This window comes from Siniperca chuatsi, linkage group LG2 (assembly GCF_020085105.1).
Source record: "Siniperca chuatsi isolate FFG_IHB_CAS linkage group LG2, ASM2008510v1, whole genome shotgun sequence".
Classification (NCBI taxonomy): domain Eukaryota; kingdom Metazoa; phylum Chordata; class Actinopteri; order Centrarchiformes; family Sinipercidae; genus Siniperca; species Siniperca chuatsi.
Window position 1 is genome coordinate 17,462,443 of NC_058043.1, and position 12,930 is coordinate 17,475,372.

General features: G+C 39.0%; 3 protein-coding genes across 4 annotated transcripts; all 3 read right to left on the reverse strand.

Moving 5' to 3' along the window:
* Window positions 1-467: 467 nt before the first annotated feature.
* Window positions 468-3,010, reverse strand: LOC122884463 (THAP domain-containing protein 2-like). Of its 2 annotated transcripts, XM_044214434.1 has the most exons (5): window positions 2,774-3,010; window positions 1,879-2,071; window positions 1,610-1,711; window positions 1,386-1,508; window positions 468-988 (listed from the first exon to the last, which is right to left on the reverse strand). In XM_044214434.1, exons 1-5 carry the CDS (start codon window positions 2,851-2,853, stop codon window positions 965-967), a joined length of 522 nt encoding a protein of 173 aa, XP_044070369.1. In that variant the 5' UTR covers window positions 2,854-3,010; the 3' UTR covers window positions 468-964. The 2 variants fall into 2 exon arrangements, with proteins under 2 accessions (XP_044070369.1, XP_044070359.1); XM_044214424.1 differs by lacking the exon at window positions 468-988 and having other exon boundaries at window positions 1,039-1,508; window positions 2,774-2,978.
* Window positions 3,011-3,981: 971 nt separating this feature from the next.
* On the reverse strand, window positions 3,982-6,172 carry LOC122884520 (transmembrane protein 240-like). Its single transcript, XM_044214527.1, has 3 exons — window positions 6,032-6,172; window positions 4,533-4,741; window positions 3,982-4,153 (listed from the first exon to the last, which is right to left on the reverse strand). The coding sequence occupies exons 1-3, from the start codon at window positions 6,115-6,117 to the stop codon at window positions 4,014-4,016; spliced, it is 435 nt and encodes a 144-aa protein (XP_044070462.1). The 5' UTR covers window positions 6,118-6,172; the 3' UTR covers window positions 3,982-4,013.
* Window positions 6,173-7,187: 1,015 nt separating this feature from the next.
* Window positions 7,188-12,292, reverse strand: ssu72 (SSU72 homolog, RNA polymerase II CTD phosphatase). The gene is made up of 5 exons (XM_044214414.1): window positions 12,014-12,292; window positions 11,019-11,162; window positions 8,778-8,917; window positions 8,457-8,575; window positions 7,188-8,120 (listed from the first exon to the last, which is right to left on the reverse strand). The coding sequence occupies exons 1-5, from the start codon at window positions 12,091-12,093 to the stop codon at window positions 8,019-8,021; spliced, it is 585 nt and encodes a 194-aa protein (XP_044070349.1). The 5' UTR covers window positions 12,094-12,292; the 3' UTR covers window positions 7,188-8,018.
* Between the last annotated feature and the right edge of the window lie 638 nt (window positions 12,293-12,930).

The window sequence follows — 12,930 nt, forward strand, 5'->3', positions numbered from 1 at the left end:
ATTAAGTCCCCAGGTGAGCCTATCAAATGTGTTATTTCCAGTGTGCTCACAACACTGCAACAAGGTCACCTTATTTGAAAATGCACGTATGTGTCTATCAAGGCAGGAGGTCTATCAACAATAAAATCATATCTCGCTGAATTTTCAACCAATTTTCTAGCAGTTTGGTTTGTTACAAATTCCAGACACGTATTTATCATCTGCCATGATATAATTTTGTTTAGAATTTTGGAAATAAATAAAGATTTAATTTTTAAAATGACAATTACAAGAAACACTAAAGGTAAAGGTAGAAGAAGAAGAATGTCTGGCAGGCTTCAATATTCTGTTTTAACTACAAAAAGATAAAATACAAAAATGATATATACAGTATCAGCAGTGTTGTGCAGAGTCGTAGTGGAACGATTACACATTCTGATAAACCAATCTTAGTTTTGTACAACTGAAAATAAAAGCACCAGGCAACTGACTTAGGGCTGCATGTTTATACAAGAGAGATGAACAATACAAATGTTGCCCTACTCTCACACAGTTTTTCCTTGGAGGAAGGCAGGTGCTTGTGCACTGGTTGGCTCCTGTCATACAGGCACATGCTCAGGAGCCTGCACATGCTGATGTTGGATAAATGCCCATCCATTGTCACACACAGTACTTTAATACCTCGTTTATGTAGCACCTCTATGGTACTCCGCAGCAAAGCGTTTTGTCAATGTCTCAATAAACAAGTAGGCAATGGCCGTTGTCCAGTGGACTTGCAGTCCAACAACCATAAACACAAGGGCTTCACCTGCCACATCAATGCCATCACCAAGATCCACAAAGCCTGTCACTGTTTGTGTGTGAGGGTCATACTGAACCTGCTTCTTTATGGCCATGGCTTCCACCATAAGACACACTTGACCAAAATCTTGCTGGATCCTAATTTTTTCATAGCATATCTAAAAGTCAGGTGTTAAATCCAGGCTTAGCATCCACAGTGTACAACCACCTATTTCAGGTAAAACAAAAGATAATGTAAACAAACACCACAATGCATACTTACAGAACAGAATGTGGGATACTTTAATAAGAAAATATTAAATTAGATGGAAGGTCAATAAGGTTGATTTCTAAAAGAATGTTTTTTTAAAATAATTTCACAATGAAATTTTTAAAATCAGCTATTTTTCAGTCAACATTTCAGAACAGTGGTGAGATTGCAATCTAAAATGGTGAGATGAGACATGAATTTAAACCACTATGAAAACTATCAATGTTACACATGTTTAATCCGTAAAGGAAGGGGCTTGGCAGTTCAATCAACCAGAGTCGAAGTCAAGCTTCTGCTGCAGCTCCTCTGTTAGCATATTTTTGCGTTTTAAATCCTCTAGCACAGAATTCACTACCTTCTTATGCCTTCTTTCCCGATCCTTGGCATTTCTTAAGTCCCGTTGTAATTCATCCACCTTGTCCTGAGCCTCAGTTAACTTTTTTTTAACTTTAACTGGGTCAAGGGCATACTGATGATCCTGAAAAATATACATTTTATCATAACTTAAAATTATTCTCCTCATTTTATAAATGTCCAGCATTCTGCAAGGGTGTTTAAAACAACAATTGTTTCACTCACTGAGATTGACACCTTAAGGTCCCCTGACAGCTGAACGTGAACATCTGGACATTGTGCAGCAGCTTTTTGTGAGGTCCTGCTTGACCTGGACGTACTGGGTGCCTGGAGATAAAATTTTAAAAAAACTATTTAAGTCAATACATACAATTTTGTTTAGAAAGTTTATTTTTATTGTTAGGTTTAGTGGGCATTACACATGTGTTAGTTAGAGATTAAGATTTTATGAAACATTGACATTAATTATAGAGATAGATGCCAATGACACTAACTTTGCAAAGACGGCCAGGAAATGCAAAGACTGATGGGATCACTCCTTCTTTTAAACGAGTTGTCTGTCCAGTCATGTCAAAGTCTTCTGACTTGAAATGACAACTACAAACAACTGAGCGTTGAGTTGGATCAAAGTGCCTTCTCCTCAGTGCAGCTGTCCATTTCTGTCTTTTAACTTGATCTTTTGGGAACCTATACACAAAACAAGTCCATCTGAAAAACACTATGCAATTCTGCATGCTTTTATAGCTACAATTCAGACACATTAGTAAATGTATGTCACCTCAGCGGCATGAAACTGTTGTAAACACTTTAAAGTACCTCATTTAGGACTACTTAACACAGTAATACAGTGACACAGTTGGTTGATAAATTTCATTTTCACATGGTTCCCACACTTTCTTAAACATCAAATTCAAGGGCTTTTCAAGGACTTTCCAGGCCCAATTCCCTCAAACACGGCATTGTTTGAGACATGGATCAAGGTTAAGTAGTTACAACACTGAGAATTTTTATAATGAGAACTATCAGGCTTTACAGAAGCTCACAGACAACAATTAAAGAGAGAGGCTTGAATGTGTGAACACTTCTCAACTGTGCTGTGTTACAGTTATATATATATATCAAAAGAACTTCAATTTCTTGCACAAAATATATAAATTCAAGCAAGATTTGTCTGTTTTCAAAAACTTTCAAGGATTTCAAGGACCCGTAGGAACCCTGTTTTCAGCAGCTTACTTAAATATTACTTTCTTTACCTAACATAAATTAGCTTAATTTAGTAACCTTATCAGGACAGTCACTTAACTTTATGCTAACGTTAGCTTAAAAGAGGGGTTGCTTATTGTGATGTATGAAATTCAACACATTTGTAACAGTAAAATAACTTCTCACCTGTGAAATGTTATTCCCCGTTCCTTGGTTTTGGCATTTCTTTGATTAGAGCATCCAATAGCAGCACAAAAGTCTGGCATTTTCTACAATTTGAACTGAACTGGCCAGAACCCCGCTGTAAGATGGCGGTGACAGAGAGACGCATATCACAAGCCGGAAGCGGTATCTACTCGTTCTTCTTCTTCTTCCTCCTCCTCCTCTGGGTTGGCAGTTGGCAACCAGCGTATTACGACCATTACCGCAACTTCTGCTTCGGAGTGTGGACTAGAGATCAGATCCAACCCATTAATCCTGTTTCTCTGATAAAATGCCCGATCCACTCGACAGGTTCATTCATGTTTTTATATTAAGATTCTGAATCTTGTTCATACTTATTACAATCCATGATTACATGCACAACAGACTCCTCAAACTGACATTGCTCACATAAACCAGCTGGATGCTTTCCTGTTACCTTAAGTGTGCTATTTAAACTGGAATGAACAAGTCTTATTTTGTTGAAATTGACCTCTTCTTTCCTTGACCTGAATTGACTTTACTATTTAAATTGCACACACCTCCATATCCTTTGAGGTTAGCCCAGTAGTTGGTCATTAACTGCTTCCTTTTAATATCTAGTGGCATCTCTCCGGCCAGGACTTGCAGGGCTGGGATGTGTCTTGACTTTAGTGCTTGTGATTGTATCTCATTTAGATACTCAGACTCCACTACCGTAATCACAGACCAAATCATTGCATACATAGTGTTTAATGGAGAGATGTTTGTCCCCATTCATGATATTTATGACTTTCTGACACTTTTCATGTTAACTTAGAGTCAAAAAGAATTCCTAAAATCATTCACCCTCACCAATGTTCTCCTATACATCTATACATCCCAGACTCATGTCAGGGAGAACTCTTTTCCTGGTGAAAACTACTATATTGGTTTTCAGTTGAGAAAAGTAGTTAATGTGCAAGATATTCATTCCCCTTTCCCATAAAACCCCATCATCTGCAAAAAGAGATCTGCCAATATCTGGTTGTATTTAAGAAAAAACATCATTGCTCATTTTCCAAACAAATCATAGGATCCAGAATTCCTCTTCCTTTCCTAAACCAACTTTGACTTAACTTTTAGCATATTAAAAAATAAAGTTGTGTTTGGAGTCAACCAGACCTGCAAGGGCTATTAGGTGATTAAACAGAAAACAGCACACACAGAAACGGTTGCATTTAATCCACATTTTTATCTTTCTGTGTCAAATGCTTCCATTAACATTATGGTACACATCTTGGTGCACCATGTTCCCCCTGGAGTCCTCTGTGTGTTTTGGATGTAACCGCCTGAATAAGGCCCTTGTGTTGTTGAATTTGGGCATCCGTGACCAGAAACCCACATCTGGAAAGAAAGAAAGGGAAACTGAATACCTGAAAAGATCAACAGTTTATCCCAGAATGCTCCTGATTTTGGTAAATTTACGACAAATGTTTGACTTAAGTTTATTAAGTTTGACTTAAGTGCTGGGGGATAAGGTTATGTAAAATAATTTTGGTAAAGTTAGGGTAAGGTTTTCATCCTTGTGTACTCCTTTCTATATATCACAGGCCAAAAACACGGCCTTTTTTGTACAAAAAAGTATGAATTTGCTGTGACACCAGGCTGAAACCTTTCACTTACATGAATGCTATAGCTTAAATATACAAACGTATCATATACTGTATAATCACTGAACCCCTTCCCAACATGCAGGTTCAGCTTCAGTTGGCTTCTTACTCACCATTCATTTGGTTTGCCCTCCAGTATTTGAGCCCTGAGTGCCAAACACTATCCAGCCACAGCAAGAACCAGCTGATGCAGAGGCCCAAGAGCATTCCAACTATCACGTCCATCTCCTGCTGGGTCATGATGTCACTTAAAAAGTAGGTTTCTCTGGAATCCGTCATGGACTGGCCCCCGTTATATGGAACAACATGATAGACTTGATGACTGCAGCAGACAGAGCAGCAGCCAGTGGTGAGAGATTTGCACATAGAAAAGTAAAGAGACACCATTGTCAGTGGACAAAAATGAACCCATGATGCTGAAAGATGATATAGGAGGATATGAATATTTTTTAAGTTGATACCAAAATCTGATCTCTTCCCACCCCTGTTGTACAATACCAGTAACTAATATGCATTTGTATGATAGTCTCAATAGAAAGACTTAAAAAATTGTTTGTCGTAGTTTGAAAATTTGCCTATGTATTTCTAAAATGTCAACTTTCCAGAATTTAAGAGAAACAGCCTTGTGCAGCCTTTTTAATCAGATACCTTTTACATGAGTTTTATGAGCCTAAGAGGTAGAAGAAGGGTATTGATTTAATTGATTAGCAGAGGTGGTATGCCACCAGGATCCTGACACATCTCGGCTTGTGATCAATTATGTTAGTAAATGACAGCCTAAACAAAAGCCACCATAAGTGAAAATATAACATTTGCAAGTGAAATAAAGCTTCTACTCCTTTCCCATGATGGTTCATGTTTTTCCATAAAAAGTTCTCTATGACGTTAGCAGAGCTGGTCTTTATTTCAGGTGAGGTGGCCCACCTCTGCTATAAAACACTGTGTGAAACACAGTTACCTGAAAATATAAACAATCATCAAACCTTGAAATACATAGTTGTTAAGACCATTTTATTTTTTGATAATTTAACAGTTGAATTAACTGACAATCGCCTAAACAAAGAATCCAGATATTCCAGTCTTATGCACTACAAATATTAGCAATACAAAAAAATATGTTTTTTAAAGGTGTCAGCAGCTAATATCATTGCTGATATGTTGGTGCATCTCTAAATAAAAGTTTGCACCATATTGCCACCATAAGACAGGGCCATCAACAACCGCTGGCCTGTATGATCTGTGGGGTTTAACAGGTCACAACCACACACACCACCTGAAGTCCCAGAAACCTGAGGGAACAGGTGTGGTGGCATGTGCTCCATCCCTCTGCATCAGCAGCACACAGTCTGAACATCTCTCTGAAACAAAGAGAGTGAGTAACTCACTGATAATTGATATTCTGAGCTGAAACCAAGATATAAATACCCAGGGTTCGTGGTGAGAAGTCATAACAAACGCTGTGTTAATTCAGGCTTATTGAAATGCACGAGCCTGTTTGGAGCTCACTTAATAGCAGCCATTAACACAAGTTTAGGAGTATAAGCGTCGAGTTTGTCTCACACACCACAATATAAAAGAAGGTCTCATTCCGTACACTTGGATTGTATTTTACCTGCCACAGGTGCAGGCGCAGACCCGGTCCTCCCCTCGCACTAACGGTAAGATGAAGTTGTGAAAGCGGTCAAAAAGCGCGTTCATGTCCGTCAGATAAGTCACGGTCCGGAGCAAAACAATAGCTGAAGTACACTGAGATACTCACCACAACGCTGTAATATTCCAAACACAACGGGGGGAAAAAAGATTACCTAGCTTAATTGCTATCAATTTATTAGTTAAACTGTCGGCGGAAATATGTTAATAAACTTTACGATTTGACATTAGTTGTTACCGTCACCGCAGAAGACTATAACATTAGGAGCATCATGGTGGCTTCATATCCAGACTCTTCCGTTAGCTTACATATTAGTGCTCGGAGCTGTCAGTGCCTCTTCATCCACTCCGCCCGACGTGCTGCTCAGCGACACACCACCGGGGAAGTGATGGGTTGTCCCGGTCACAGGTACTTTAACAAATCGCTGTTTTTTCTAATAATTAACTAAATACGTTGTCATGGTAACTTTTATTAGATAACGTTAGCTGTCACACTGACAATTCCCATTTAAAACCCCACTAACGGTCGCTTGGGTAACGTTACTCAAGTTGTTTCGGATAGTTTCAAAGTACGTTATATCCTACATTTGTAGTATTTTTTGGTAAATGTTATTCAAATAATGACGCTTATATTGATTATTATGTAAGCTAGCTAGTTAACTCTAATCTTATTTATTTACCATTAACTTATGCTGATTAAAGCCGAGGTCACCGAGTAACGGAAAGGTAGCGTTACATCCGGGCAGTAACGGATTGCTTCTTGTCTGCCTGATTGCACCAGGTAGACAGACAGACAGATAGAGTAACTAGGACAGACTCAATTCTACACCAATATATTTACATACAGATTTACTGTCATGCTTCCACCTGGTTTACAGCTTTAATTAGCACACCTCAATAATTTACACAAGCTTTCTGTCAATGAATCACAAGATGGAGATTGGGCGGTAACGTTACTGTCCAAACAAAGCCAAACTGAAGAAACGGTTTGAATATTTGTGCCTTACCCTAATATTCACCTGTTAAAATATTTTAAAATAATCAAACTTGCCCTTGCCCAACATGAAACCACCATGAACTAAATATCAAAAAGCAAATAAAGAATCAAGACATGTTTCTTAGAGATGCTTCTTTCTTTAGTGGATTCATATGTACACAGAAAAATCAGGCACTCTGAGCTGAGCTCGCAGTTTGCAAATAATTACAATGCTTCAATTCTTTAACATTTACAAAAGAAAAAAAAAATACTATGCCCTGAAAAATAGCATATCCAAATTTAAATATGAATCAACACATTATATTGGAAACACACTGGAGGAGTGCCTCAGAGAGGTCTAGGTTTGGTTATTCATTATTAGCCCACCCACTTTAACTTAATCCTATCTAATCTACAACACATAGTCGCACAAAAACACTCATTCAGTTCAATTAATTCTCGTCCATGTCTGACCCCAAGAAACACATTTACACTGTCCCAGGTCAGGAATAAAAGTCTGACATATATGCTTAAATGAATTACAATTATATATCTTCTGGAGAAAAAAAAATCAGCATCAATAGGCTGTAAATCAGAGAGACTTGTAAAGGAGTTGTTGAATCAGGGGCGTGGGTGTTACGGCTCTCCCTGAGGAGACATGGTTGAGTGATTTCACTTGACTGGGATGGAGGGAGGACCTTGGCCTGACCTTGATCCGGAGAAATAAAGGCAGAGCAAGAGCAGCGAGTCCGTCCTCTGCATAGAGGAAAAACCCATCATCACCAATATGTCCAACAGCAGCCATTTGTTAGGTCCTGACCCAAAGCTGTGTGTGTGTGTGTGTGTGTGTAGGCACACAATGTGTATGTACTGGGTTGTAAATGATTGAGGAGTATCAAGTGTGTGCATCCATATACTGTTGTTTGATTGCTTGTGGTCTGGGTCTGTGTTTATTGCAAATTTCTATTGAGTATCAGTAGAAACAGACAGTGTGAAGAAAAGGCCTGTTGCTCTTCTCCTCGAACTCTTGTAGAAGCTCATCAATTTCATTCTCCATGTCGTCAGTGTGCTGGATCTGCAGAGGTGGAGGAGGAAGCACATTAAGCACATCCTGCGCACACACTTGCACCAATTAACTCAAATCAATCTCTGTACACCATGTATGAATCATAGCACCTTTTATAGCATTGGCAGCGTTTTCATTAGGTGACCACACAATCTCCTCTTTTGAAAATATATTGGATGGCAGATTAAGTGACCATTTTATTCATATTACTTAAGTATATAGATTTACTGCATAATTTTTCAATATTAAACCAATGTCATAAATGACTTAACCGAGTGTCTGTTGCACTCTGTCCGCAGTGTTCCTGTACAACAGCATTTAAGAACCCTGGTAGGAGACACTCACACATTGACACAGCTCACAGATAAGGAAAGCACCCAGCGTGGCTTCCTCGTGGTTATCCTGAATGTCTACGTTGATGACGTGCACAGGCTGTAGAGTCTCCTGCTCTCTTGAATTCAGATCTGGGGAGCAACAACAGATGAAACAAAAAGTGAGGAGTGTTGGGAGTAAAAACTTGGTGTGTACAAATCATTTTGTGGGATAGAAACTTAATTGATTGTGTATGCCCACAAAAAGCTCTATCAAAGCAATGATCTTGCAAGGGGCTCTGAATTCTCAACTGTGTCCCTTCAGTGATTAGACTTTTCTTATGAGAAGCCTCACCCTCCAGCACTTGGTCATAGACTCTCTCTTCACAGGTGATGACCAGGTCAAACTTATCCTTGCAGTTTTGAAAGCGCTCCGGCTTTGATTTGATGCGCTTGTTGCGGTCCAGCATGTGCAGGATACCGTTCTGTGTGTATCTAAAGAGTGGGGAGGTCAAGGAACACAGCAGGAGCGAGAGAAACATTTCAAGGTAATACAACACTTTCGTCACACTATCAGACAGGATTTCAATCACCACTGAAAAATGCCTACCAACACCCTGTGAGCCTGTGGGGAAAAGGTAAGATATTCATCTCTCTGAATGACACTATATTTTGTTTGCTTTGTGGGGAACACACTTCTGTGGTGTCAGTGTTTGTATTAGACAAACTGCAGCACCCTCTAGTGGGCTCTGAAAAGCCTACCATTAATTAGAGGTCAGTTTGTTGAAAAAAGGTAAACAAAAAAACGAGGTAAATAGAAGAATGGCATTTCAGTGCAATATCAGTAAAATGTGAAACTTTTGACTGATTAATCCTTTCAATAAAGTTTTAATATTTATGTTACCAACAAGCCATTCTGATACTCGCAAGCCAACATCTGTTGTCCTTACGACAATATTTCTGTCCAATACTTCATGTTTCTAAAACGTTGTCAAAGTCTGTGTTGCTTTACACCTACATGGTCATCCTGCAAGACAGTGCCAAATATGTAAATAAAAAAAGACCAACCACTATGGTGAATTGTCTATAATAGTGACTATATTTTCAAGAAATCCATGCCAAGTTGCAAGAATACAACAAATAGTTGAGTCAGTATGTACATTTTCTATTCATAGTACATTGAGATTTATGGGACAATTTGTCAGAGTTGACCTCTCAACCTACCTTGGGTTGGCAAAATTTACACCTGCAATACAGTAAAAACATTAGCAACAGCAAGTAAAAATTTGGTGAAGCACATCTCGCCTACTTTTAAGCCTAGATTTTCACTTAAGTGGCCTATTTAACCAGATTAACTCAGGATGACTTTCTCAGACATAGTGAAGGAACCTTCCTACATTTGGTCTGGTCTTTAATAAAAAAAAAAAATGTATCTGAAGAATTACAAAAAGATACTGTAGGAATAAAAGCCTTAAAATATATAACCAAAAGGACCAGGTTTCACATTAGACTGCTCACTCATAGTGGAGACTATATCAAGAAGACCAAACAGTACCACTCGTCAGTACTTATTGACAGGATCAATAACTGCATCATTTTGATGAAATCAAAGAAAATGCGGTGGAAAAATCACTCACTATTGCAGTTTTTACTTCACCAGCTCCAGCAAATTCCAGGCTTTTTGTAATGTGGGCCAAGGTGGCATGTGCATATACGCTCTCACTAAATCAGGAATAACACAAGCGGTTGTAATTAATCTTCAACCTTCTTGGGGCACTAAAGCCAATATCGTCTTCATCAAAATTAAAGCTGTGGCTCAGAAAGCCAGTTCTTTAAACATGATTAACTATTCCTTGTTCACTCTATCTGGGAAAACCGTCCTAGATTAACATTTGTTAAATGCCCTGTTAGGTGTTTTTTCAGTCAGTGTCTACATGTGACCACTGTTTTTCTTTGCTAATGGAGTTATGCTGTGGTTAGTTTCTTTATACTTTCACCCTTACCAAGTTTTACAGCGTTTATTACTGATGCACCAGTGATTCACATAATTACAGCAATTAACTACAGAAGACAAGTGAGCCAGATTATTAAATGAATACTAGAAAAAGGACAATATTTTCTGTTTATCTTGCTGGTGTTATTCAAACTGCAAAAATATCTACTGTGACAACATAAAACATACATGTTGGAAACACAGGGAAACTGCACTAGCAAGGACAGTGTTAACATGAAGACCCCTCACAATTACAGACACTCAACCATATAAACTAGGGTTTTAGAAGCAAGTAAAGATTTAAATTGGATGGTCTCAACAAAAACTTTACATTATGATCTTCACCAAAATTTCACTTACTGCTGCATGCTTGTTGTATTGCAAGGTGTCTTTACACCCCGTATTTTATAGGTTTAATAAAGCATATATCTGTGGCACATTTTAAAATCCATGTACTGTGATTTACCCATCGGTGCAGTCCGATCTGCTGTGCCGTTCAAACGCCGTCACGAGAACATGGGCCATGTTTACGTATCTGGCTTCCAGTATACAGAATGTGTGTGTGTGTGTGTGTGTGTGTAAAAGTGAGTGAGAAGGGGATACAGTTCCTTGTCCTTGCGGACCAAGTCGTTGTACATCTGTACATATGTCGTTTTGAAGTCATACACATTTGGCTTATCTGGGGCAGGACCGGGTAGCTTCACATGAGACCCTGTCCCAAATGAACGCACATCAAATCCACGTTTGCTGCAAAGACGAAAAAGGACAAAAGAGTAAATTACATACCATTTCTAGCAACAACACTAGATACAAGAAAACATTACATACAAGCAGAATGCAGTAATGAGCATCTGTCCGTGCCTTAAGTGCAAAGTACCCTATGAAGTCAGCTTTTCAAGTGTCTCCTCACATACAACAAGATGTTAACTAAGTGTTTGATGTGGTCCTGTTATGTCACAGGCTAAATTAAGACATCACTGCACACTGAAAATGCGCAGGCCCATTTCCAGCTTGTCTCTTCTGTGCTGTCAGTCTAAGTAAATAATTTTGTACTAGGCAGAGGTAGCAGCTATTAGGAAATGAGACCAAATGTGAAATGTCTGAACAATCCCAAACCAGCACACACTTTGTTTAAAAACCAATAAATCTAGACAAAAATAAATGTCGAAACGGTGTGTGAATGAGGGGACTGATCAGAGGAGGGAAGCCACCCGGTGTTGCACAGCTGCAGTTGCTCCCTTCCGGACAATTCCCTATAGGGGGCGCTCTTGTCAACATATGGAGGGGGAAAAAACTACCCAACAAGTTGGGCCGGTATTTCGAAAGCACTGAATCTGTTTGAAAGCAAAATTTGTGTGGGCCTTAACTTAAGCCAACCGCAAACCTAGTAAAATAAACAGCGTTTAGAGCACGCCGTAGCCCCGGTGTAACACTCAGAGGAGCGAGTCCATTGTTAACTGCGTTGAGGCCCGACGGGTTGTCTTGTCACCGTGTCGGCATGGCTCGTGACCGGCTCAGAAAACGGCTCGATAACGCACAGATTTCGTTCACTGCATGATAGTTTTCCTTTTCTTCTCTTCCCGGCGGCTCATCTTTACCTGAGGATATTGTGCGCTTCCATACTGCGGTTCTGGTTGCTCGAGCACACAACCGCTACACGCAGCGGGTGGCTCGGCATTGCGACTCTCCGGCTGAAACTAACCGATACACGCTGTGAGGAACTAATAGAGGTAGTTAGTTTGATCCCTGTGAGAAAGAATAAACAAGACAAACCCTTATGTTACGCTAAACAATAAAACGTTTCGAGAACAAATACTGTGCGACTGGCTCTTCTTCTTTTGAAGCAGGAAGTTAAAATGGCGGCGCCCCTTTAGTTGAATACGGCTTTATCAAGTGATGTCATATGAGGGCGGAGTTTCCTCCTTGTCATGCAGAAAAATGTAGCGACGGTCGTGACGTCTATAAACAAAAATACTGTGAAATATATAATTTTCCTTGAAAGTCACATTTTTACAGCAGTAAAAGTGGCCATTAAACCTGAAAATTAAACCAAACCTGGTGACACTGCCGCTGAAACAAACCTTAGTGAAAAAAGCAAAATACAAAAATAACCTCTAACTCTTGACTAATATACTGCACAAGCAGACACCATGTTACAGTGTACACATAAGCAGAGTGTGTACCTGTATGCCATATTTGATGATATACTTTTCCCTTTAATTTGTGTTCAATACAACACAAATTATATATTTAAATTACTTAGTATCTTCATCCATAAAGACATAACTGCATATTTTAACTCTTCCTATAACGTCTACCTCCATGTTTTTGATAAGGTTGTATACATTCCACAACATTCATGTGGATGTTACTGCATCTGTTACAAGTGTGTATAATGGCAGCAACATGTTGTTGTTTGTTTGTTTTACTATATCATATTGTGCTTTGCAGTGTAGATTCTCCCGACTGGACGTATTTATTGTTTCATCCAATCTAGAGTTGAGCTATATGATGA